This window comes from Triticum aestivum, chromosome 5D (genome assembly GCF_018294505.1).
Source record: "Triticum aestivum cultivar Chinese Spring chromosome 5D, IWGSC CS RefSeq v2.1, whole genome shotgun sequence".
NCBI lineage: Eukaryota > Viridiplantae > Streptophyta > Magnoliopsida > Poales > Poaceae > Triticum > Triticum aestivum.
Window position 1 is genome coordinate 160264053 of NC_057808.1, and position 27256 is coordinate 160291308.

General features: G+C 49.7%; 1 protein-coding gene across 2 annotated transcripts; it reads left to right on the forward strand.

Annotated features, from left to right (window-relative positions):
* Positions 1-6777: 6777 nt before the first annotated feature.
* LOC123119951 (chaperone protein ClpC2, chloroplastic) lies at positions 6778-26342 on the forward strand. Of its 2 annotated transcripts, none has more exons than XM_044539929.1 (10): positions 6778-6983; positions 16444-17026; positions 21717-21832; positions 21929-22051; positions 22128-22313; positions 23281-23496; positions 23653-23870; positions 24236-24311; positions 24391-24480; positions 24959-26342. In XM_044539929.1, the coding sequence occupies exons 2-10, from the start codon at positions 16468-16470 to the stop codon at positions 26135-26137; spliced, it is 2763 nt and encodes a 920-aa protein (XP_044395864.1). In that variant the 5' UTR covers positions 6778-6983; positions 16444-16467; the 3' UTR covers positions 26138-26342. The 2 variants fall into 2 exon arrangements, with proteins under 2 accessions (XP_044395864.1, XP_044395863.1); XM_044539928.1 differs by lacking the exon at positions 6778-6983 and adding an exon at positions 13306-13327.
* Positions 26343-27256: the final 914 nt, after the last annotated feature.

A 27256-nucleotide genomic window follows, 5' to 3' on the forward strand; every position in this document is an offset into this window, starting at 1 on the left:
ATACAATTATAGCATGAACAATAGACAATTATCATGAACAAGGAAATACAATAATAACCATTTTATTATTGCCTCTAGGGCATATTTCCAACACAAAGCAACCGTGAGTACTCATCCAAAGTACTCGCAAGCATCAGTCTATACTAAGTATGCATTGATATCAATTGGAAGGGTTGTATCTGTGGACTATACTTTGCCAGAATAGAAGGGGGAAAAACCTAGCATATCGAAGACTAGCATTTTCAAACATCTTCAAGTGTCTTGCAGCATTCAGAAGAGTACAAAATAGCAGTTTATAATTAACAAGCATGTTGTAATATTAACCCCAGAGATCCTTCTTCGACTCCCTGCGAGAAAGCAATCCCGGAGCCAACATATCCATCTCATATCTCAAGTATCCATTTCTAGTTGTAATAGACCAGGATACAAGTCTGAACGTCCGCCACCGTGGACATGGCTATTCGAATAGATTACTTCCCTGCAGGGGTGCACCACATTTCCCAACACGCTTGATTACTCTGGCCGGACACACTTCCTGGGTCAATGCCCGACCTCAGAAGATCAACACGTTGTAGCCCTACCTAGGCTCAGCAGAGAGGTCCCCGACGGTCTACATCCTAAGCGCTCTGGGGTCTGGGGCCCATCGCCCGTTGCACCCCGGGCCGTTGTGCGCAAGGGGATAATAGCACCACCTCTGCCTGGATGGCGCGATCCGGCCCGGCCACAATGTTGAACTGGACGTCTGACAGAGTTTTGGCTGATACTGCGATGCCAAGTGCCCATAACTGTTCCCGCGTGCTGGTTAGTGCGTATAGGCTAGTGGCCAACTCAGAATGAATACCCAAACCTGTTAGTGCATTAACAATTAAAAGAAGTGATAGCGGTCGGGACAAGTCCGGAGCTACCACCCCCTCCTGGGTGATACCGCTAAACAGCCAGCCGCCACTGTAACATCTCGCGGGTGCTCTCCGGGCCCGCCTGACTGTCATAGTTATCTCTCGCGGGTGCTCACTGGGCCCGCCCGACTTTAACAAAGGTCTGAAGTAACGTCAATGTAACCGTGTGTCCAAAACATCAAGGGGGAAAACCCGAGGAATCACCCTCGATGGATTCCTCTCGATGTAACTACTAAGGTGAAGATATGAGGAATCACCCTCGAGGTTCACACTTGAGGTGTTGCGCGAGAGAGTCGTCATAAGGAGTGGTGAAGGAGGAATCACCCTCAATAAACCACGACCGGTTAGTTACACTACAGAGTCATCATCAGGAGTGCGTTATGAGGTATCACCCTCGGCACTCGATAGTAGCTCTACAGAGCCGAGCAACTAAGGGGGCGATGTGATGTGTCGGGCTCTGGTCGTCGATCACGTTGATCGATTCATCGGTCATCAAGACGGGGCAACTGGGACAAGAAGAGGGGTCACTGTTGGATCACTAACCTACCTATACTAAACAGTTTAGGATAAGCAGGTAAGGTACAATGAGTAGATTACAAAAGTAGGATGTGCATCAGAATAGGAGCAATCAATTGTAGTAGCAAAATCTAATGCAAGCATGAGAGAGAATGGAATGGGCGATACCGGAGTGATCAAGGGGGTTTTGCTTGCCTGGAAGCTCTGCTGAAAATGGAAGAAGAGTCATCGGTGACATAGTCGATCACCGGCGCATCAGCAGCGGTCTCAGGGTCTACCGGAAAAGAAGTAATGGAGGGGGAACACAATAAATAACAGAGCAATCAAATGTAACACAAAGCATGACATGGCAATACATAGTGCTAGGGGTGTTCTAACGCGGTGTTACACAATACCGGTGAAGGGGGATAACATCCGGGAAAGTTTTCCCGAAGTTTGGTATATTCAGACAGATGAAACAGAGGGGGGCAGTTGCATGTCCACTATGCTAGGCGCACGTGACAGATGAATGGAGAGCGTATTCGGATTCGTCATATTTTTCTGAGCAACTTTCATGTATAAAACTTTTTCATCCGAGTTACGGATTAATTCTTATGATTTTTCAAAGTTTTATTAATATTCTGTAATTTAATTTAATTCAAAATAGTGACTAAATTGCTAGGGGCACCCGGCACAGGGTACTCAAAACTGTACCCGATGGCTGACAGGTGGGCCAACGGGAACTTTTGACTGGTCAACAGGGGTGGGCCCCTGTCATACACTGATTGGTTAACTAGTTAGTTTATTTGACTAAGAAAGTAATTAGTTTAATTAAACAAGATTAATTAAGTTGATTAATTATATTATATTATATTATATTATTTATTTATGTATCTCTCATATTTTTAAAGGAAAAGGGGGCTGGGGCCCACATGTCTTAGCGTGGCAACTGACTTAAATAGTACTCCCCCTTTTCAAAATAGATGACTCAACTTTATATAGAATAATACTACACCTACGTAGCGATTTACTAAGGGTTACGTAACTTTCCTTCAACACATTCTCTCTCCCCCCTGATTTCTAGGGGTGTGGGCCCCTTCTCCCCTACCTCCAATCACAAGTAGACACTGTCAATTTACGTAAAACTCAACGTAAGTCTTCGTGGGTGTAGCATTGCTCCTTTATATAAAGTTAGAATAAAGTTGAGCTATCTATTTTGAAACGGAGAGAGTAGTATTGATTAGCCTAATTAGTAATAAAATTAGCTCTAACTAAATCTTGGGCCGGCCACCCACACACACAACACACACGCCACACACACCACACAGCACACACTCAGCCATGGCCACGGCCATGGCCAATAGCAGCAGCAGGCAGCACTAAGCGCATTAGCAAGTGGCTACGGGCAGGAGCTAGCAGCAGCAGGACGCGGCGCTAGCAGCGGCAGCTGAAGCGGCGCAGTACTACACAGAGGCAGCAGCGACAGTAGTCAACAGCAGCGGCATCTAGTAGCAGAAATAGCAGCAACCAAGGAGCAGCCGCTAGCGGCAACAGCAATAGCAGCAGGCACGGCAAGGCAGCACGCAGCAGGAGCGGGCGCGCGGGGCGCTCGCAGGGGAACGCGGCCAGGTTCGAGCGAGGGCGCGGGCTGCAGGAGGCATGAGACGGCAGTCACGGCGTACACAGGCGCAAGGGCACGGCAGGCAGGCACGCAGTAGCGGCACGCATGCGGGGGTTCGGGCTGTTTGGAATTTTGCTAGTAGCCGTTTGACCCGAGGCCTAACTAAAATTCTAAAATTCTCTTGGCTCATTCATGTACACATGTGAATGGAGTGAGTGAGACTAGAGTTTAGTCCCATCATGAAAGTTGAGAGAGACCTGCACCTCTTTATAAGGTGAGCTCTTCTACCACTTGTATAAGCATGAGAATAGGAGACCTACAGGCGCGTTCCTCCTCGCTCGCCACGCCTCGTCACGACGCGACGCGACGCAGATTGCGGGATTGAGCCGAGCCGAGGACAGAGCTATGCACATTGTCTATATTTTTGCTGCTCAGGAAAAATTAATGAGTCATTAATTAATAATTAACGAACGCGTTAATTACTGAACCGTTTCCGATTCTTTTGGATCGTGACGACTCGGACGTGGGGTTTACACCCACGACCTACCCGGCTCGCACTATATAGTCAGGCAGACGTCTACCCTAGCCGCCGCCGCTTCGTATGGTTTCGCACCACCGTTTCAGATCATTGCGCCGCCAAGCAAGTCTTCTCCATCCCTCCTTTCGGCGTGCACCGGGAGAAAGGACAGCAGGCCTCCGGAACCCCGCCTCTCGTGATCCTGTACGGGAGAGGGGCGATCAGGTTTTTGGGGAGCGCACTTGCGCGACTGCTGGCAGCGACGACTTCGTCAACGACGACTTCTTCCCCGACCTAGGCAACCTCATCCTCGACGACATGGGCGACAACGTCAACGCCGGCGGTGCTGCTCCCGCTGCACCATATGTGATTCTATCCTTCCTGTTCGAGATCGTGGTAGAATTCATGTTTCTAGTATGTGACCTAGATGTGATCCGTTCATCTACTATGCTAGTTCGCATGATTTGTTTAATCTCTGTTATTGCAGTCATGATTTATCTTCTGTTTATTCAGATTAAATCTCGTAGTAATTTGCTCATATTTCCAACACGGGCACGACGGTGACGGCGGCCTACGGCGTCCAAATCGAAGGGGGAGAAAAGGGGATCCGAGGGAGGAGCTCACCGCGAGCGCGATGGTGAAGTCGGGGAGGCGTGGGACGGCTCAGAGGAGCGGCAATGGTGACGCGAGATGCGACGGCCGAAACGGAGGAAGACGATGCAAGCGTTGCGGAGGGGGCGTCCCGGCTTGAGTTGGTCCTCTGAACGAACGGAGCCTGAAGCCTGCCGTGGCGAACCTCCTGGGCGTGCTCCCGCTCGCCGGAGACGACGATGGCCGCGACGATGACGGCGAGGGGCGTCGGGCGCGAGTGGCAGAGGGAGAGGGGGAGCGAGGGGATAGGGGTTAGGGTTCCAGGAGGGAGAGGGGGCCGCCGGGGTCGACTAAATAGGCGGGAGGGGGCCGCCGATGGCCTCCACCGCGGCCATGGCGCCGTGGAATCGTGGATGGCCGCCACGGCAACCCTCCGTCCCTGTAGCGGAGGGGACGAGCGAGGGGTGCGGCTGGCCGACCTAGCCAGCCGGGTTGCTCGGCTAACTGGGCCAAGTGGCCCAGAGGTTTTTTTTCCTTTTTGTGCTTTTGTCTTTTGTTTTTCTTATAATTAGTTTTTGTTTAATAGTTTTCTATTTTATTTTCTATAAATTTGAGTTTTATAAAATATAAAAAAACACATAAATTTATGTTACTAAATATGCTACATCAATAAAAACTTTGGCATTAAACAAAATAGTTTGTAATCTTGTAATTTATAAAAGGCATTTAATTAATTGTTTTTGTCATTGTTTAATTTATTTTTGAGCATTTAAACATTTTAGAAAAATGTGGTTTATTTATCAGAAATATCCATGATTTATTTGTCACAGTTTGCACATTTTATTTTTGACTTTATTTTAAATTTGAATTTAAACCGGTTTTGAATCAACGTGATTTCTATCAACAGTAAAAGCGATGACCTGGCAACATTAAAAGGGGATTACTGTAGTTTAATTATCCGGGCGTTACATGGACACATGGCAAATTTAGCATGATTTGTTTTGTTTTTCCCCAAAATCTTGGCAAATTTGCCATGTGAACACAATTTAGGTTGCCATTGTGTCAAATAGAACCTCAATTAGACAAAATCCAGTACATGTACATAACCAGAAAAATCGGGTGGCTCAGTCACTCTGAAAGAATATGTGGTACAAGCAACATCTCACCAGGCCGAATCGGTGATGCGCGGACCACACGAGGAGTCGTTGCCGCTGAAGCTCGCACACTGGGTGCGGCAGTGAGCGGCGCAGCGGTTGGGGAAGACGGCGACCGACGTCTGCCGCTAGAACGGGGTGCTGATCTAGAGGATAGCTGGTCGGGCGCGGCGTTCCCGGCGACGGACGGTGGCGGGAAGCACCAGATCAAAGCTCCATGGTGGCCTGTGTGCGAGATAGAGAGAAGGTGAGAGAGTAGGTGGAGAAAGGATAAGAAAACATAGGAGGCATAGCGCCACCACGACGGCGACAAGAATCGAGCGCCGTCCTCGAGCTGCTTCTCTCCATGTCGTTCGCCGTCAACAATTTCTCCTCCGAAATCTCGCTGCCGCCGGGTGTGGAGATGAGGAAGGAGGAGGAGAAAGGAAGAAGACGAGTGTAGCGAGGCCTCACCGACGAGCTGCGGCTGCTCGATATGTCCATCGGGAGGCTTGGTGCGGCGACGGAGAAAACCCATCAACGAGCAGCTCGTCTCTCCCTCTTTGTGAGGATGACCGCGAAAAATGGAACCGAAATGATAGTGCCAAGAGGGGAGTGAATAAGGTGGCGGTTGACTTGTCGTGAACGCGCGCCCGCGCGGGCGCGTCCCTACGACGAACGAACTGGAAACGTGACCTAGCAACCAGATGTGCTTCAAGATTCGCGCAAATGATCTGACGGCAATTGATGTGTTAGCCCTAGAAACCTAAAAGTCCAACGCCAGAATTTTATCATTTTCGGTAATTAATGAAGCATGTGGGCCTTCGTGATCCTTGCTAGTGTTCATAAAAAGAAAGACTATGTATATTCAAATCTTCATTAGAATCATCTCTATTCCCTTTTGCTCCTACGTGCATATACACCCATCGTCGAAATACACATTTCAAAAAGTTAAAAATTCGGAAAAAAATCCCGCGTGTATATCCGGACATTTTATGTCCGTTCACAAGGTTTCGGTGAAAAACACCCATTGTTGAAATACACATTTCAAAAAGTTAAAAAATTCGGAACAAAAATCCCGCGTGTATATCCAGAATTTTATATCCGGATATTTTTTACACAAGCCACAAAAAACGTCGTTTTTCACTGAAACCTTGTGAACGGACATAAAATGTCCGGATATACACGCGGGATTTTTGTTCCGAATTTTCAACTTTTCAAAATGTGTGTTTTCGACAATGGGTGCATATGCACCTAGAAGCAAAAAAGCCGCGTCCCATCTCTGCACCAAGACTTGTGCTAGCTGTTAATGTCTCAAATTTTGTTGAACCCAACTGTCTTTTTCTCCTGTCCCAGCATTTTACGTGCATTGTATGAACAGCTGCAGATTCTCTTCCCATGAGACGGAAAAAGAAATATCTGAACCGCCAAAGAAATATCTGTCACCATGCTTGGCGGGTAAATTGGTGACTTGTCCAAATCCCCGGCCCTCATAATAATTCAGAAGAAAAAAGATACTTGTGGAAACTAAAGGAGAGAGAGAAAAGAATCAGCCAGAATGAGCATGAGGCCAAAACAAAGAAAGGAAAGAGCAATTCTCTTCTCTGGTTGCTTGTTGGGCACCCCCAACCAAGCGACTCTTCTCTTCTCCCTTCTTATCTCCTTCTCCTTGGAGGAGAAACAAACAGGGCCGCGCTCCTTTCTCTCCCTCTCTCGGTCTCTCATCGCAGGTGAGCAGTTCATCCTCGTGGCTTCCCTCTCTCGATTTCCTCGCTCTTGGTTCCGGTAATCGCTTGTTCTCGGGCGAGGGCTTGATTCTTCAACGCCAATATTTCACCTTTGGAATGATTATTGGTCATGAAGCCCCTGGGATGTTCTCTTCCCCTTCGTTTTTAGTTCTTATATTCTGGTTAAGGTTGCCCTGGGCGATCTCGCGGCAGATTAGTTGATTGATGCGGCAGAAAGTTCAAGTGCGCCAGCGATCCTTATCTTTAAACGGACAGGCGAACCGACGGAAATGTTCTTTTCTTCCGCTTGACACTACTCCAACAACAACAAAGCCTTTCAATCCCAAATAAGTTGGTGTAGGCTAGAGTTTTGCGGCTGCAATAGCTACCTTCCACGCACCCTGTCCAATGTTTGGTGATATTTCAGTCCTTCAGATCTCTCATTACGGACTTCTCTTATGTCAAGTTTGGTCTATCTTATCTCTTTTGATATTATCAGTATGCCTTAACCATTCACCTGAACTGACGCTTCCGGAGGCCGGCATTGTATATGCCCAAGCCATTTCAGACGACGTTAGACAAGATTGACAATACTCCAATCTAGCAATTTTTTCCCTGAGGCAGCCCCTTATTTTGCCAAGGATGCCTTGCAAGAGCAACTCTAGCAGTGTTGCCATATTGACAGCCTCCATAACCCATTCGTCAGTGGGATATCTTTTTTTCCCAATCCCTGATACATATATATTCAGTTAAACCCGAGCATGGCGACGAGGGCTTGGACAGCCAGTAGCATGACAGCAAGGGCTTTACGACGGGGTACCGAGTGCGATGGTGATTTGGTCGCTGGCGACCCGTTTCCGGTACTGATTTCAGCTTCAGGGCGTCAGTTCCGATGGCGGCAACTCGATTCCAATGGTGATGCTCGAAATCTCCATAGACTCCCCGCTTCTTAAAATTTCAAACATCAACGTCGATTTCATTCCTCCACGCTTCTCGCCATAGAGTCGTCGATTTCTTCCCATCTGGTGGAAAAATTATGCTAACCATTTTTGGGACACATATGGTGATCCTTGTGGAAATCCTTATGTGTCTCCCAAAATGGCTGATATAAATTTTACCACCACTTCTCCGAAGTGCACGCTCTAGCCAATGCAACCAAAAGATCGATCTGATGGAAGAGACTAGACAACACATTATACGTCAACACTCCTCCTCATGTGTGGCTCCCTCAGGCCTAAACGTGGACCGAAAGTGGGCTGCAATTTTAATTGCGTCAGCCGGGTCTTGAACTCAAGACCTCTTGGCTCCGATACCATGTAGAAGTGCATGCTCTAGCCAATGCAACCAAAAGACCGATCTGATGGAAGAGACTAGGCAACACATTATATGTCAACATCCTCCTCTGAGAACAGCACCTAGGCCGCCGGCTGTGATAGTGGAGGTTGTGATCGGCGAGAAGGGGAGTGGAGGCTGCGGGGCTTTTCATAGCTGCGAGCGGCGGCAGTGGGAAAAGTTGCGGTAAAATTGCCATGAGCCAACGCGGGAGGTTGAGGAGGGAGGTGAAACTTCCCTCCCACATGAGCGGATGGCACGTGCTCCAAACCAACGTCCCCAGCCTAGTCATATTGGCGGTTATTATGCCAATTGGCCCGATACTGCTAGAGTTGCTCTAAGAGTATGGAACGGAGGCCATCATCTAACATCATCTCCCCCCCCCCGTCGCCCCCGCGCGGGTGACCGAGGGGTCCCAACCCTCCGCCGCCGGGCCCCTCCTCCTTCCCGCTCTCCCCTCCGCCGCCGCTGGTGGTCGGCGCCGGGCTAAGCCCGCGCGCGCGATGGAGGCAGCAGAGGCATCACCCTCTCACTCCGGGCTAGGGATGTGCGGGATCCCTGATCTTGAGGATGAGGCTCCGATCTATGGCAGCGGCGCCGATCTGGTCCACGGCGGTCTTCATGAGCGCGGCAGCGTGGCGGCCGGCCGCTTCCTAGGGGCGGCCGTGGCGGCAGCCTGGCGATGCTCTGCCTAATCTGGGGCGGAGGCTGGTGGATCCGGGGCGACGACCCCTAGGCTGGCCTCCTTGTCCGGGCGCGGCGGGGCAGGTGGGCTGCCGGGATCGGATCGGGCGGCTGGTGATCCTCCGGTAGTTTTCGCGACGTCAGATCTGGTGGTTCCCCTCCCTTCTGTTGCCTCTCTCGTCGTCCCGGTGGTTTGCGGCTGTAGGCTCCGATGATGGTGAGCCCTGGTGGTGTACCTTGGGTCCGGGGGAAACCTTGGCCGGTCTGACCGGCCCAGCGGCGGCGGCGTCCATGGGCGTCGCTTTCCTTCATGAAGGTGCAGCCGATGGCCCAATCTACCCACCCTGATCTCATGCCGGGTGAAAACCTACAATCCTCTTCGGATTTGGCGGCAGCGGCGCTTCACGTCGTGACCTTCCTGGAGGTGTCGTCAGGGGTCTTGGGGCTCGGTTGGGAGTGCAGAGGAACTGCAGGTGGAGGGGATGGGACCAGTGGCAGCAGGTGGTGTTTGCGAAGGAGGTGGCGTTGCATCTGACACGTCGACAATGGCGGTTCCCAGCGGCATGGAGCAACGGGGTCTCGCTGCTGGGCGTGTGTTGATGGACGAGCGCAGGATGGCGGCGTTGTCTTGCATCGTGGCGGCGTTGACGGCAGCTAGACCGGGCAAGGTTGATGCGTCAGTACAACTCTAAAGATGGATTGATGGCAGTTGGCGGCGGCGGCCTCTGAGTGTGCGCCGGACCGGTGGGTGCCCCATACCCGGCAGGTGGCTTGGTTGGGGCCTCAGGTCTTAGATGTTAGATTTGGTTGCGAGGTCTGTTTGGTATTAGGCCCAGACTATCAGCATCCCTTCATCAACTGGAGTAGCGACAGATTTTGCCTAGACGGTGGCTTCAGTCTTTTGTGAATAATTAGTAAAGTGGCTGGATGCATCGCCCAGATGCAGAGGCCGGGGGTCTTCCTCCTTTTTCCAAAAAAAAGAGTATGGAATGGTGGACTAGTATTTTTATTTACAGTGCAAAATAAAGTCCATGATGAAGTGCACGCCTTATTTTATTTCTTTCACTTGGGGTGTGAGGCAGAAAGGGAGTGTGGTTTAGGGTTTTAGGAAAGAACAACAGCCGCCACTTGAGAAATTTGAGTCCCCTCGCCTCCGGCTGCCATCTTGGCCTCAGAGTTTTGTGGCTGCCATCTTGGCATTGAGAGATGGCGGGACCTCAGCTCCGTAGTTTTGTGGTCTTTGTTAGGGTCTCTCTAGTGGTAGATGTGGTGTTTTTGTGAATAAAGGTACCGTAGTTCTTTCTCTATCGTGGTGGTGCCATGTGATGAGTTTATGTTATTGTTTTGTGTTGTTTTTGTTGGCTTTCTTTCTAGAGTCGGAGCCCTTCCTTGACGTTCTGGCAAAGATCTTACAATTCGAAAACCTGCACCTTTTTTTAGATTGACAACCTGCACTTCTAGGGGATCATCCAGGCCCAAATTGTCACGCCTGCAGATCAGCCTGCAGCGGACTGATGAGTGCAAGTGCAGCGCCTTCACTTGCAACGACCAGGTCACCGTAGAGGTTGGGTTGGGACCCACTGCCAAGTGTAGTGTGTGCTACGCCAGTTGTAAGCGTGCATGCTACGCCAGCTGTGGCTTATTTGTAACCGGGCGACTGGACAGAGAAGGCATCGAAAAAGTGATGAACTACTTTCCCCTTCCTCACGTCTCTCTTGCTCTCACCTAACCAGCTTCTTCCTCACCCCGATCCCCTTTCCCTACTCAATCTCCTCTCGATTGGGTCGTGGAATCTGGTATTCAGAGCCCAAATTTTTCCCACCACCGCCGTTTGCTCGAGATCGATCGGTAACATCCACTGGGTCAGGTGTGAGCCGCTCCGGTGAGCTCGCACAAAATCCTGCCCGGGGTTCGATCCGATCTAGCACGAAACCACGGCACCGCCATCCAAGCCCTCGGCGCAGACCCACCGCGTGCTCGACGCCATGTCGGAGACCACGAACAAGTTGCAGAACTTGCTCGAGTCCGTAATCCGCCGCCTCGATGCAAATCAGAAGACCGCCCACGAGTGTCACCAAGCTCAGATCGCCTACAACGACCAGGTCTCGGCCGAGATCAAGCTCCTCTCCAAGCAGATCGACCTCACACAAGCCGACATGGACGAGGCCCGCAAGGCTGCGCCGACCGTCGACCCCGCAGCGACCATCTCCGGAGGCGCGTCTCCATGGGGCGTCACGGCAACCGCGGACTCCTTCGCGCACCGCCCACCGCCTCCGCCACCGCCACCACCGATTCGTCCTCCTCCGCTGCCACTCTACACGGATGGCGCGGCCCAGCTGTCGTTCGCCCGCCTCGTCAACCACGGACCACCGTTGCTCACCGCGCGGTCACCCTCGTCCTCGGAGATCGATTGCCACGGCGACCACTACATCAAGCCGCCCAAACATGATTTTCCGCGGTTTGACGGCAACGCCCCTCGCATCTGGCTGGACCGCTGCACCACCTACTTCGAGCTGTACCGCGTGCCGCAACACAGCTGGGTCACCACCGCGGCGCTGTACATGGACGGCCTGGCCGCGATGTGGCTCCAGGCCTATCGACAGACACACCCAGGGGTCAATTGGCAAGCATTCAGAGCTGCAGTACAGGAGGAATTCGGTCCAGAGGAATTCGAGGTTCAGATGCACCACTTTGTTCAGTTACGATATACGGGCAGTGTTCAGGAATATCGCCAGCAATTCGAGACAGCGATGTACCATTTGGTGGCCTTGGACCCAACGCTGAGCTCCAAATTCTTCATATCTCAGTTCCTGATCGGTCTCAAAGACGAGCTGCGACTGGGAGTTCGACTGCAAGCACCAACCAGCATCACTCGCGCCGCCGTGTTCGCCCGCATTTAGGAGGAAGAACTGGAGAAGCAGCGCACCGCGCGTCCGCGCATCACACCAGTTGGGCGACCGCCACCACCTGCACCACCAGCAGCCACTGTTCCAGCTCGCGCTGCAGCCGCACCACGGCAAGGGGGCGATGACTATGCACGGGAGCGCCAGCTGCGCGGGTTCAGAAGAGCGAACGGTCTCTGTTTTCGCTGCGGGGACAAATACTCGAGGGAGCATCAGTGCAAACGCACCGGCCAGATCTTGATGATCGAGGTAGGCGACTTTGGAGAGATCCTGTCTGACGACACAGTCCACGCTCTGCAACTGCTTGATGCACCTGAAGCTCAAGAACCGGAATGCTGTTCTTTATCGCAACAAGCAATCTCTGGGGAGGAAACACCATCCACAATTTGTCTCCGCGCTCAAGTTGGGGACCAAATCATGCTGCTCTTGGTCGATTCTGGGAGCACACACAATTTCATCAGTGAAACATTTCTCTCTCGCCTGAAAGTTTAGACAGAACACCTGCCCCCGGTTTCAGTTCGAGTGGCAAATGGGCAACGGCTGCGGTGCACACAAATTGTGCGTGGATTAGAGTGGGACGTACCTGGACACACCTTCCACACGGATCTTCGAGTACTTCCATTGGATGCATATGATGGCGTGCTGGGCATCGATTGGTTATCAGCTCACAGTCCCATGAACTGCCACTGGCAACACAAGACCATATCGTTCGAAACCATGGGCAAGCAAGTACACCTGCAGGGGGTCCGTACCACTGACTTGCCACCAATTCCAGAGCTGGATGCTTATGAGTGCACATAATGGAAGTTGCAAATGATATCTGGACTGCAGCCTTAGTTACAGTGGAAACAGTGGACAAACCAGAACCTGAACCAGTCCCTGCTAGTATTTAGAAACTCTTATCTGAAAATGAGGATGTGTTCTCTGAACCTAAAACCCTGCCGCCCAAGAGACAGTACGGTCATGCCATCAACCTGGAGCCGGGCACTACCCCAATTAACACCAGGCACTACCGATATTCCCCAGCTCAGAAAGACGAAATAGAGAAGCAAGTACAGGAGATGCTGCAATCAGGAGTGATCGCGCACAGCCTGAGCCCGTATGCCGCACCAGTTCTGGTAGTCAAGAAGGACGGCAGTTGGCGTTTTTGCGTTGATTTCCGGCGTCTGAACATTGCTACTGTCAAGAACAAGTTCCCGCTACCGGTGGTCGACGAACTGCTCGATGAACTGGGAGGTGCAGCATACTTTTCCATGATTGATCTACGCGCCGGCTACCATCAGATTCGCATGCACGAGGAGGACGAGGAAAAGACTGCATTCAAAACGCACCATGGGCATTATCACTTCAGGGTGATGCCGTTCGGCCTCTGCAACGCGCCTGCGACGTTTCAGTGCCTCATGAACTCGGTGTTCGGCCGCCATGTTCGTAAGTTCATCATCATCTAGATGACATTCTGGTCTTTAGCTTCGATCTCTAGGAACATGAAGAACACCTGCGTACCGTCCTCCACCTGCTACGGGAGCACCAGCTATACGCGAAGGCTTCAAAGTGCTCGTTCGCGCAACAGAAGATCGAGTACTTGGGGCACGTCATCTCCAAGGACGGCGTCGCCACCGACGTGAGCAAGACCAGCGCCATGAGCGCCTGGCCCGTGCCCACCATGCCCACCGAGCTCCGCGGCTTCCTCGGCCTGACGGGCTACTATCGCAAGTTTGTGCCACACTATGGCATCATCGCGAAGCCGCTGACACGCTTGTTGACGAAGAAAGGGTTCCTCTGGGACAACAAGGCGCAGTCAGCGTTTGAGATGCTCAAGCAGGCCATGGTGAGCACGCCGGTGCTCGCCCTCCCAGACTTCTAGCGCCCGTTCGCCATCGAGACTGACGCTTGCGACAACCGGCATGGGAGCAGTCCTGGTCCAAGATGGGCACCCTGTCGCGTACCTGAGCAACGCTCTAGGCGTGCGCAACCAGAAGCTGTCGGCCTACGAGAAGGAGTTCCTAGCGGTCATGATGGCCATCGACAAGTGGCGTCCCTACCTCCAGCGTGCCCCGTTCGAGATCCTCACTGACCACAAGAGCTTGTGTTCCTTGGGGGATCAACAACTCGTCACGGATCTCCAGCGCAAAGCCATGTCCAAGATGGTGGGATTGCAGTTCACGTTCCGCTACAAGAAGGGCACTGACAATGGCGCGGCCGATGCGCTCTCCAGGGTGGGGCACCTGCTGTCGCTGGACGCGTTGTCCGTGTGCCAACCACAATGGCTTCAGGAGGTGGCCAATTCGTACGAAACGGACGCCGACGCGCAAGAACTGCTTGCCAAGCTCGCGCTCTGCGACACTGACGACCAAGGCCGCACCTTGCAACAAAGCGTGATCAGGCAGCGGGGGCGATTGTGGATCGGCGCCAACACTGCACTCCAGACCAAGCTCATCGCCGCGCTGCACCACAGCGCCATCGGGGGACACTCCGGCGCCACTGCCACCTACCACCGGGCGCGCAAACTCTTCGCCTGGACTGGCTTGAAGCGCGCTGTCGAGGATTTTGTCAGGCAGTGCAGCATTTGCCAACACGCGAAGCACGAGCAATCACATCCAGGCGGCAAGCTGCAGCCGCTTCCAATTCCGCAGGAGCCATGGCAGGAGATCACCATGGATTTCGTCGAAGGGCTGCCCAAGTCCGACGGCTACGACGCAATCATGGTCGTCGTCGACCGGCTCACCAAGTACGCCCACTTCGTTCCTCTCCGCCACCCCTTCAACGCCGCTCAGGTCGCCAGATCCTTCTGGGATAACATCATCCGACTCCACGGCGTGCCACACTCCATCGTCTCCGACCGCGACAAAGTGTTCACCAGCACCATGTGGCGGGAGATCCTCAACGCCGCGGGCACCAAGCTTCTGTACTCCACGGCGTACTACCCCCAGACGGACGGCCAAACGGAGCGCGTCAACCAATGCTTGGAGATGTATCTCCGGTGCTCCGTGCACGACACACCCAAGCCATGGCGCCGGTGGTTCTCTGCAGCGGAGTTCTGGTACAACTCCTCGCACCACGCCTCGCTCAACTGCTTCCCGTTCAAGGCGCTGTACGGCAGGGAGCCCAACCTCGGCGGCATGCCAGCGGTCAACACCAACCTGCCCGCGGATGCGCCCCTCGTCGAGATCGACTGGGCGACACACACGGAGCTGCTCCGCGCTCAGCTCGCGCGCGCCCAGGCGCGTTTCAAGAAACAAGCTGATCGCCACCGCGCCGAGCGCGCTTTCGACGTGGGCGAACAAGTCTCCTCAAGCTTCAACCCTACGCTCAAACCTCCGTCGCCAACCGCCCGTGCCGCAAGCTGGCATACAAGTTCTTTGGTCCCTTCACTGTGACGGAGCATGTCGGCACGTTGGCGTATCGCCTGAACCTGCCACCCGACAGCCGCATCCACCCCGTCTTCCACGTCTCGCAACTCAAGCCGTTCGTCCCCGACTACACACCCGTCTTCGCCAAGCTGCCGAAGATACCGGACCTCACTGCCACTGAACGCGTTCCGGTCGCCATTCTGGACCGCCACATGATGAAGAAAGGAGACGCCCCAGTCGTCCAAGTTCAGGTGCAATGGAGTTCCATGCCGCCGTCGACAGCAACCTGGGAAGACTACTACGTGCTCCGGCAGCATTACCCGGACGTGCCCCTTTGGGCAGAAGAAGATCAAGCTGCTCAAGAGGGGGCAAATGTCACGCCTGCAGATCAGCCTGCAGCGGACTGATGAGTGCAAGTGCAGCGCCTTCACTTGCAACGACCAGGTCACCGTAGAGGTTGGGTTGGGACCCACCGCCAAGTGTATGCGTGTGTGCTACGCCAGTTGTAAGCGTGCGTGCTACGCCAACTGTGGCTTATTTGTAACCGGGCGACTGGACAGAGAAGGCATCGAAAAAGTGATGAACTACTTTCCCCTTCCTCACGTCTCTCTCGCTCTCACCTAACCAGCTTCTTCTTCCTCACCCCGATCCCCTTTCCCTACTCAATCTCCTCTCGATCGGGTCATGACAAAATCCATTCATAACTTACGGCTTCCTATCATCTTTGATGATCAACTCAAGGGGCTTCCAAAAGCATTTATTGGCAATCAAGCTTGTGCTGGTAAACGAGTGGCAGTGTCGCTGCTCCGGTCCAATTGCAGTACCTTTAATAAAACCTTGACTATAGTTCATCTTGCAAAGACTGATACCACGGAGAAGATGTCTCTTAAGAGATTTCATTATAATTCTTAGTTGTAGGTGTTACTGTGTAGTTTCTTGGACTTTGGATCCAAAAGATTGTACCTGTAATGGTTGTCGAGTATGAATGAAGTTACATGTGTTTCTCAAAAACAAAAACAAAAAAGACTTAGGGACGCAAGACGAAGAGGTTGAAGCTAAATAAACATTGACTTGTATCGTTGTTGTACTAAAGTATTTCTATTGTGTTTTTCTCTGAGCATTCAGCTTACTTCTCTTTGAGGATCAAGTATCTAGAATGGTTTCTAACTACTTCTATGCTAACATCTTGCACAGGTTTGGGACAACTTACTTTTGACCATGGCAGGGACCTTAGTCCTGCCGGTTGCTCTTGAGATAACTTTTGCAGGCCGTACAGGCGGTCGGCACTGCAAGTCTCATGGAACCAGGAGGACTCCCTCAATGTTGGCAATGTCATTGAACCGTCCTGTAAGGATGGCAGCATTTGTCGGTCTGAGATCGGTACATAGCTTCTCAGCCATGCGCTCGTCCAACTTCAGGTCAACAGTTGCATCTTACAGATTCTCTAGACAGGGAAGGCGTGCTTCTTTTGTAACCAGAGCAATGTTCGAGAGGTTTACTGAGAAAGCTATAAAGGTCATAATGCTTGCGCAAGAGGAAGCGAGGCGCCTGGGCCACAACTTTGTCGGAACCGAGCAAGTTCTATTGGGTCTGGTTGGAGAAGGCACTGGTATTGCGGCAAAGGTGCTTAAGTCCATGGGTATAAATCTGAAGGATGCCCGTGTGGAAGTGGAGAAGATCATTGGGAGGGGCAATGGTTTTGTTGCTGTCGAAATACCATTCACACCACGTGCAAAACGTGTTTTAGAGCTTTCATTGGAGGAAGCTCGCCAGCTAGGTATGTCAGTCAAGAGGTCTTTCTATAGTTTGGTCCATTTTATTTGATTTTTTTATTTTATTTCTATGGTTCCTAGGTTACTTCCAGACAAACTGAAACCTAACAAAGGGATAGTTACATCTCTGTTACTGGAACGATTGATGCCTTTTTCTTAGCTAGCTATCAGTTACTCCCTCTGTAAACAAATATAAGAGCGTTTAGATTACTATTTTAGTCATCTGAATGCTTTTATATTTCTTTACGGAGGGAGTACAACTTAAAAGTTTTCAGCAACCAAAACATGAATTCGTTCCATCACTAAGTGTTCCAAGTTGAACTAGTGGCAATTGATATCACTAGGGTTGAATTTGTGACTGATAATGCATATTTGATTATGGTGACCATCACTCTTTCCATTATGCTTCCATCTAGGATGATTGAAGTGGAGGTAAAGCATGTTCTCTTCACACTTCTAATTGCTACTGCGCTTTTTCATGTTTCTCACCAACTATAAGTCTAAATTTTGTCCGTTGGCCGGTTGGCCCACACAATTGGCTAGCTACCTGACCACTTTCAGTTACAACTTAAAAGTATTTTTGTTTTGAGAAAATCTGTAAGCCTTTCGTCTCGATAGATACAAGAGGTTATTTACAAGCCTATGACTAGGCCTATGACAAGCACAACAACTAAACAAGCACCACACCCCTATGAGCTATCTTCTGCCCGTACTGACGCTTGGAGCTAGCCTCTCCTGCTGTAGCCCGTAACTATGCTTCTGCAGGATGGTATTGGGCAGCAAGGTGATGCAGGGCCTCTCCCTGTTGAGGATGGCAGCATTTTGCTGCTTCTAAAATCCACCAACTATGAGCATTAGGCGTGGCGTAGTGCAGTCAACGGCCAGTTACTGAGTCGCCACCAGCCAACGAAGTTGTCTCCAGCTATCAGTAAACATACAAGTCTTGGACAATCTGTAGGATTTGCCATTGGTTAAGTGATCCAAGCTGATCCAGCTGGAACAGACACCACAATGATTGTGACTCATAATTTAATTTTTGCTACAGCAGCCATTCTATGAATTCACACTCTCCTCATTCCCATTATGCTGTTTTCTGAAGGGATTGTAGTTGAACTCACCAACATATGCTTTAGTGCATCGTATTATGTTGACACTTGCACTTGCGAAAGTGCTTTTCATCGTTCTTCTACATGAACTAAAAGTCTAAATTTTGAATTTATAACGGGATACATGTGTTAGAATAAAACGCTAATGCAAGATCATAGACGACACACCGAGGCACGATATTTGTTAACGAGGTTCACCGATATGGCTACATCCCCGGGGCATGACTACGGGCGCTCCTCCCCAAGATACCGCAACACCGGCCGCCCGGGCGCCGGCACAAGCCGTCGGCTCCCCCGCGTACCTGTTGCTATCAAGTCGTCATGGGTTACAACGTGTGGTGCCCCTCCGTATATAAGAGGCCTAGGATACAAGTGTCCGACTCCTACACAACTCGTACCTAACCACACCAATTACAACTCCAAGTCCACGTTATATTCGACACAAATATAACAAACTCCACCTTGGCGAATATTCTCCACCACCTAGAAGTCGTCCATGCTCGAACCTCCATGTACTCCGGACTTGGGTTGTCTCCTTTGTAGCTTACTGAGAGCTACCTGACGGGTCAGACCCGCCGCCACCGTGGGACTTCACTGCTACTCCTGCAGCTCCACTCTCCATGGCTCCACCTGCAATAGTGCTCCCTTGCAACTTGTAAAGATGCGAAGCCGTCCTCTCTCCTATCATCACAGTCACCCCATCTTCCATGATTTTCATGGTCCTCTTATCCCGAGGAATTCCATACCACCATCATGAAGAACACCAAGCGAAATTAGATTCCTCCTTAGCCCTGGCACATGCCTGACTCCCCGAAGCATCCGCTCAACTCCATCAAACATCTTGATTTTGATGTCACCTACTCTAGCAACACGATAACCTGTGTCATCGCCCACATAGGCTAAACCAAACTCACTAGACTTGTACGAAGAGAACCATTCCCTGTTGGGCGTCGCATGAAAAAAGAGCAAGCTGAATCCAACATCCACGCTTCAGTTTTTGTTGACCGCCTGTTTGATACAACGAGAACATCACTATCACTGTCCGAGCCATCACCATGAGTAGCCGCATTAGCACTTGCCCCACCCTTCAGTTCTGGACATTCCCTCTTTATATGTCCCCAGTCCTTGCACCTGTAGCACTGCACCTTTTTCTTCTTCGCCTCTTGTCCCTTCCTGAGCTGATAACCTTTAACTGCCAACCCCAAACCTTGAGTACTCTCCCTTTCTGCAGCATTCTTTTGCTTCATCAACTCATGTCCAAGCAACGCTGCAGTGACTTCCTCATTATTGATGGTTGACTTTCCATGTGTGAATGTAATGACCAAATGCTCATAGGACGGTGGCAACGAAACAAGAAGAAGTAGTGCCTTATCCTCATCATCAATCTTCACATCCAGACGCGCTAGATCCGTGACCAATTGATTAAAGGCGTTCACATGCTCCACAAGATCTGACCCCTCCTGCATCTTCAGCCCATAGAACTTCTGCTTCAAATACAACTTATTGGTCGCTGACTTGGGACATATAACGATTTGCCAACTTGTCCCAAATTCCCTTAGGAGAATCTTCGTCCATGACATGATACATGACCTGATCCGCAAGACAAAGCCGTATGGTAGCGGCCGCCTGCACTTGCATATCCTCCCACGCATCGTTGTCAACCTTGTCCGGCTTCGTTTCCTGCAAACCCTTCAAGATTCCCTGCCGCGCCATAATATCCTTGACTCTTGTCTGCCATAGACCGAAGTTACCCGTGCCATCGAATTTCTCCACATCAAACTTGGTGAACCCCGGCGCCATGCTGAGCCGCGATCTAACCGACATGTTGCCGCCGGTCTGACCGCCCTTGTTTTCCTCCGCGACTTCCTCACGAAAAAGATCACCGATCCCGTATTCCTCGTCTGAAGCCACGCCGCAGTCCGCGATCTACCAAGAAACCTGACTTCCACCGCACCCGATCTGCCTTCAGAAATCACCGTGGCCGTCGCCGAAACTAGACACCTCCACCTTTTCCTGAACCTGCAGATTGGTTTTTGTGCCTTTGCTGCCTCCGTCGCCCCAGCCCTTTATATACGCTAGATACAGCGGCGCTATTTTTCCTTCCCTCACACGGAAACCCAAGTCTACACATGTCACGGTTTTGCGAGGACTCGTCAAACAAGTCTCAAACGGATCCAGTTTGCATGCACACGTCTCTTCCTTTTCTATTTTCCAATCATAACCAGCGGTAGGCTTGTCCCCTGGACCAAACATCCACACGCACGTACACCATTTATCGGCTGACCGTGTACCCGTTAATCCCCTGGACTCCTGTGCCAGTATGATTTCGTAACTTGCGCTGCACCTCATCTGAGTAGACCTGCTGATCCTGTGTTGCCCTTTGCCTGCGTGTCCCGCTGCTCGAGACCAACAGCCGCACGAGGCCCGTCTTCCATACGAACGCCAGCAACCGCAACCTTTCCTTTCCTTGATTCCGTGTTTCATCGAAAAATAATCCGTCGCTAGTTCCGACAACAGCCTCTGCCTTTGATTCTTGGTTCTCGCCAGCGATCTGTAACTTGCCCTGCCGAGTGTACTCGCCGTACGCCAACCCTGCTGAAACATACGCCACCTCGCGCATCGTCCGTGCACGAGCCGTGCCGTACCCTGGCCATCCACGTAGCCGACACAATCCGTCCACAGTATCGCGCCGTCGCCCTTGTACAACACCGAGCACATCATCTCGATGCTCTCACACTCCGATCTATCCGGCCGTCCCCCACGTCTGGTCGCCGGTCTGATCGCGAGCCGAATCCGTTGCCTCCGCAACGTCTTCAACAGCCACTACGCCGGTCCGATCGCCATGTCTAGCCGATCCTTACCGACCGCAGCCCATCGAACGGTCCAGGCCTCCTGCCCGAAGTGTCCGACACCACCGACCGCCTCCGCGATCGCCGCCATGCTCCACCTTGCGCCAATCAGACGTTCCATGGCACCCGCCGAGCATGATCCTCGTACCTCCGGATGATCTTCCGCATAGCCTTCTCGCAACCTTGCTCTGATACCACTTGTTAGAATAAAACGCTAATGCAAGATCATAGACGACACACCGAGGCACAATATTTGTTAACGAGGTTCACCGATATGGCTACATCCCCGGGGCATGACTACGGGCGCTCCTCCCCAAGATACCGCAACACCGGCCGCCCGGGTGCTGGCACAAGCCGTCGGCTCCCCCGCGTACCTGTTGCTATCAAGTCGTCATGGGTTACAACGTGTGGTGCCCCTCCGTATATAAGAGGCCTAGGATACAAGTGTCCGACTCCTACACAACGCGTACCTAACCACACCAATTACAACTCCAAGTTCACGTAACCCCTTGTGTACATAATGTATTCGACACAAATATAACAACATGGATGTATTTTTATCATGCACTTCATTATTTTGGTTTCCCAATATATAGTTTTTCAATAATGGACATCCTTATATTCCTTATGTGAATTCTTCCCTCTGTTTTCATGATGTGGTGCGTCTGTTTTGTTATTACATTTCAACAAACTGCTTAGAAGGTTCCTGTTTTCTGGAGCTGATACCCTCATCTTTCCAGGACACAACTATATTGGGTCCGAGCACTTGCTTCTTGGATTGCTTCGGGAGGGGGAAGGGGTGGCAGCTCGCGTACTTGAGTCTCTTGGTGCTGACCCCAGCAATATTCGTACCCAGGTAAGCTATATCTGAGATTGCTCTCGCCTCTTTGAAAAGCAAGTCTTTTTTTTTCCTTCCTTTTATCTTGTTTTCACAAATGTTATGCATCTATAGGTTGTCCGGATGATTGGTGAGACAACAGAAGCTGTTGGTGCTGGAGTTGGGGGAGGGAGCAGTGGTAACAAGATGCCGACACTTGAGGAGTATGGGACTAATTTAACAAAATTAGCCGAGGAGGTAATATTTTCATTTTACTACGACACAATAGGTGCTAGTTCAGGCCTCTAATTGTTAAGTCCAATAATATCTGTAGGGAAAGCTAGATCCTGTTGTTGGGAGGGAACCACAGATTGAACGTGTCGTACAAATTTTGGGCAGAAGAACCAAGAACAATCCCTGCTTAATTGGAGAACCTGGTGTTGGGAAAACAGCTATTGCAGAAGGGCTTGCTCAACGCATTTCTAGTGGCGATGTGCCTGAGACGATAGAGGGGAAGAAGGTATACCTTGGTGCTTTAGTGCAGTTGTATACCTTGTTGCAATTCTTATATGTTGATCCTAATATTTGCTCTGTTAATTGATTCTGGCATTCCTGTGAAGTGTTCACCCAGTAGATTAGGTGTATGGCTCTCATTGTATTTCTACTACGTTTGATTACTGCCTTGTGTTTGGTTTATCCATGCTGTTCTGCTTGAGCTTGTACGTTACTATGACAAATCATATTTTTCTTTTAGTGGAACAACATAATTTTCGAGCAAGTGTATATCCAATTTCTTTAATTATCTATGCTGATGCACAGACTTACAAGCAAAATTGCAGAACTTGTGTGCACGTCTTTTGGACAAATAATAAGGGTAACATGTGCAATTAACTCCACTGGCTGGTGTATGCAATCAACTCCACTGGCTAGTGTATGCAATCAACTCCACTGGCTGGTTCATAGAGCTAAGAGGAAAGGATAGAAAAGACTTACCAGCATGGTTTAACTCCTTCATTTAAGCACATGCCTTAGTTGTACTCTCTTCTTTTGGGCATAATGCCTTGTCATAGCTAGATAGTAGATGGTCTTTTTTAAGTTATGTATATTCATATAAACTACAATTTTCTTTTAATCACAGTAGGGAAACCTACTGTTTTCTTCACACACAAAAAACCGTACGAAATCAGCTTCACAATTGGTTAATGACACAAAGGAAAATTATAAATAATTATGTGTTCAAAAATTACTTACGTGCGGTATCTGTCATGGGTGCAGATTAGGGGCCATAGTCCCAACTTCCAAGGTCCATGCCCCGCAATCTGCACCAGTCAAATGTGGACCTTTTGGGACTACGATCCCTAATTTGTATCAATGACATTATTTGTACTATACCTCATACTTGTCAGTTTTTGTGTGTGTGTGTGTTCTCCCGCATTGTTTTGAAAAGATTGGAAGGAAATGATCATCTTCGAAACCATTTACTACAGGTCATTACCCTTGATATGGGACTTCTTGTTGCTGGTACGAAATACCGTGGAGAATTTGAAGAACGGTTGAAGAAACTGATGGAAGAAATCAAACAGAGCGATGAGATAATTCTCTTCATCGATGAAGTTCACACCCTCATAGGAGCAGGAGCCGCCGAAGGTGCTATTGATGCTGCTAATATTTTAAAGCCAGCATTAGCAAGAGGAGAACTACAGGTATGTCGATGAGATTACTTGGCACCGTATTGGGACACAGGGCTAACAATCTGCTTTCTTATGCTAAACATTTCTAGTGCCTGGTATTATTCCATCAAGCTGAATCTGTAGTTTCTTTTGCTTTTACTGAACCTTTTTTACAACAAACCTTCTCAGTGTATTGGAGCCACCACGCTTGATGAATACAGGAAGCATGTTGAGAAAGATCCAGCATTGGAAAGACGTTTCCAGCCAGTAAAGGTGCCGGAACCATCAGTTGATGAGACCATAGAAATTCTCAGAGGGCTCCGGGAGCGATATGAGATCCATCATAAACTTCGTTACACTGATGATTCTTTGATTGCAGCTGCTAAGCTATCTTATCAATATATCAGGTATGTGAACTATGAGATAGAGTCTATCACCTTAGCTGGTCATGCTAATATTACAATACAACTTACCAAGTAGTTTATGATACAAAATGAACCTGTGCTTCAACCAAAATGTGGCTGAGATTCCTAATTAAAAGGTCAAATTTTTGTTGACAGTTAATAGCTTAACATAACCATCAGAGTCTACAACATCAATACTTAGAAAACCAAATGAGGAGCATATATGCTCTGTAATGTAATGTATGATATTCTCAGGCTTCAAAAGCATCGCAGAGAAAAACTATACTATGTTTCTTGTCCGAATCTCATATACAACTTGGCTGCTATCCTGTATCCTTTTAATATCTGGCGAATTGTTTTGTTTGCAGTGATCGTTTCCTCCCAGATAAAGCTATTGATTTGATTGATGAAGCAGGTTCACGTGTTAGGCTTCGACATGCCCAGGTAGAGAATGTGTTTAAATGTTGGCCTTTTCCATTTTCTGCACGCCCCGCACAAAATCTAAACAGAATCACTTATGCAGGTTCCTGAGGAAGCCAGAGAGCTTGACAAGGAGCTTAAGCAAATAACGAAAGATAAAAATGAAGCTGTCCGTGGCCAGGATTTTGAGAAGGTATCAGCCTATGGTGGACTACTATATTTTGAATTCTCTTGATGCTGATAGAGCAACCCAACTGTTTAAAAACTTCATATGGGATGTTAATCCACCATATTTAACTTGTTTAGAGTGTTCATTGATATAATTGGAAGATGACATGTAATTTCATAGTATGATCTAGGAGTTCTTGTCGGTGCGGTCGGTCTCAGTTGATGATAAAAAATGTTTGTCATACTTCTGACATTAAATAGTTATCACTGCAAGTAAATTATTACTAGTGTCCTTGAATCTGCCTTTTCTCTAGTATAATAACCGCACTAGTGTATGTCTATTCTATTCATGTGGGTTGATGATCTCAACTTTCTGGATGCCAACCACCATATATCTGCACTTTCTTTGATATAGATGCTAACTAATAGTTGCTATTAATATATTCCCTTTATCGAAAAAAAAACTAATGGTTGCTGTGCCTGTTGCAATGTTTTGCCATTAGGCTGGAGAGTTGCGAGATCGTGAAATGGAATTGAAGGCCCAGATAACAGCCCTGATTGACAAGAGCAAGGAGATGAACAAAGCAGAGACTGAGTCGGGAGAGACGGGGCCAATGGTGCATGAATCAGATATCCAGCACATTGTGTCATCATGGACTGGTATTCCAGTGGAGAAAGTCTCGACAGACGAATCTGATAAACTTCTTAAGATGGAAGAGACATTGCATAAGCGTGTCATCGGCCAAGATGAGGCTGTGAAAGCAATAAGCCGGTCCGTTCGCCGTGCTCGTGTGGGCCTCAAGAGCCCCAACAGACCAATTGCGAGCTTCATTTTTGCAGGTCCCACTGGTGTTGGGAAATCAGAGCTTGCAAAGACGCTGGCATCATATTACTTCGGCTCTGAAGAAGCCATGATCCGGCTGGATATGAGTGAGTTCATGGAGAGGCACACTGTGTCCAAGTTGATCGGTTCACCACCAGGCTATGTGGGATACACTGAAGGTGGGCAACTGACGGAGGCGGTTCGACGGCGGCCATACAGCGTTGTGCTTTTTGATGAGATTGAGAAGGCGCATCCGGATGTGTTCAACATGATGCTCCAGATCCTGGAAGACGGAAGGTTAACCGACAGCAAGGGGAGAACGGTGGACTTCAAGAACACGCTCCTGATAATGACATCAAATGTTGGGAGCAGCGTGATTGAGAAGGGAGGGAGGAAGATCGGGTTCGATCTTGACTCCGACGAGAAGGACAGCAGCTATGGCAGGATCAAGAGCTTGGTGATCGAGGAGATGAAGCAGTACTTCCGACCGGAGTTTCTCAACCGTCTGGACGAGATGATCGTCTTCAGACAGCTGACCAAGCTGGAAGTCAAAGAGATCGCGGACATAATGCTGCAGGAGGTTTTCACCAGGCTCAAGACCAAGGACATCAACCTGCAGGTGACGGAGAAGTTCAAGGAGCGGGTCGTGGACGAAGGGTATAACCCTAGCTACGGAGCGCGGCCGCTGAGGAGGGCCATCATGAGGCTCCTGGAGGACAGCCTCGCGGAGAAGATTTTGGGCGGGGAGGTCAAAGAGGGCGACTCTGTCATCGTTGATGTGGACCCGGAGGGGAAAGTCATTGTGCTGAATGGCGAGAGCGGACTGCGGGAGCTTCCAACCCCGGCGGTCGCTGTATAGTTGTTGGTACTGTATAGAATACGTAGAAGATTGTTAAGCATATATACAATACAGCGTTTTCATTTCCTTCCAGCACATATCATAGGTGCAGCAGTCAGGTCAGGTGTATATAATTCTATAACTGTATGTATAAAATACACAGTAATATGCATATATAATTTAAGGGGAAAGGAAACATTGCTGGCTTTGGCTCTTGATTGATCCACTCAAGTGCATTGCTCCTGAGCAGTTCAGACACTGATTCCTGCTTGAGTTTTTTTTCTTTTTTGTGAAATACTCCCTCTCTGATAATATAAGTGTAGTATCAAAAACACCCTTATATTAAGGTACGGAGGGAGTAGGCACCAGTGATGTTCTTGGAAACCGCTTCTTGCGTGCAATCCAGGTGCTTCAAATAGGGTGCATTTGCTCTTATCCTCTCTACAGTTTTTTTGTATTGTAAACTGCGTAAAGATGGGAGTAAATCCATTTTTTTTATATAGGGGTTCTTGCATAGTCTAAACAATTATTCCATTTTTCAAATCCACAAACTTTTTTTCAAATTTATATAAAAAAATTAAATCCGTGAACTCTTTACAAAATCCATGAACTTTCTTCAAATTCGTGGACCTGTTTTTAAACCTGTGAACATTTTTCGAATTCAAAGGTTATTTTTTTCTCAAATTCATGATTTTTCTTCAATCTTGCTATATTTTTTAGAAAAACCAACGGTCAACGGTTTAACCTGACAACCAGGCAACAGTTCAACCGAGGGGAGAACCCTAGTAGCGAGCGAGCAACTAGTGGGCCGACCCAGGCGAGTGGGCCCGTAAGTGCTGGCTCGCTAGTTGGCACTATACCTAGCTAATAACTCGGGCCGGGCTTTGGGTCGGGCCTAGAAAATCCTGCATCAGAAAACCTAGGCCCGGACCTGGCCCGGTCTTCGGGCCTAGATTTCAGGCCCAAGACCGGCCCATCAGTGCAAAAGCCCGTCAGGCCTTGGGTCAGCCTCTTCCCTAAAATGCAAGTATGTCAAGCCCAAGCCCGGTCCAACCTGGCATTCCGGCTCAAAATCTAAGCCAGGCCCATCCCGTGGGCAAGACTGGGCCGGGCCGGGTCAGGCTATTTTCGGGCCTGGTC

Bases quoted from the DNA above. Each gene is read 5' to 3' on its own strand.
- LOC123119951 (XM_044539928.1), top strand. The intron at 17,027-21,716 runs GTATGTCAGTCA...TCATCTTTCCAG, and splicing joins GGAGGAAGCTCGCCAGCTAG to GACACAACTATATTGGGTCC. The intron at 24,312-24,390 runs GTAGAGAATGTG...TCACTTATGCAG, and splicing joins TTAGGCTTCGACATGCCCAG to GTTCCTGAGGAAGCCAGAGA.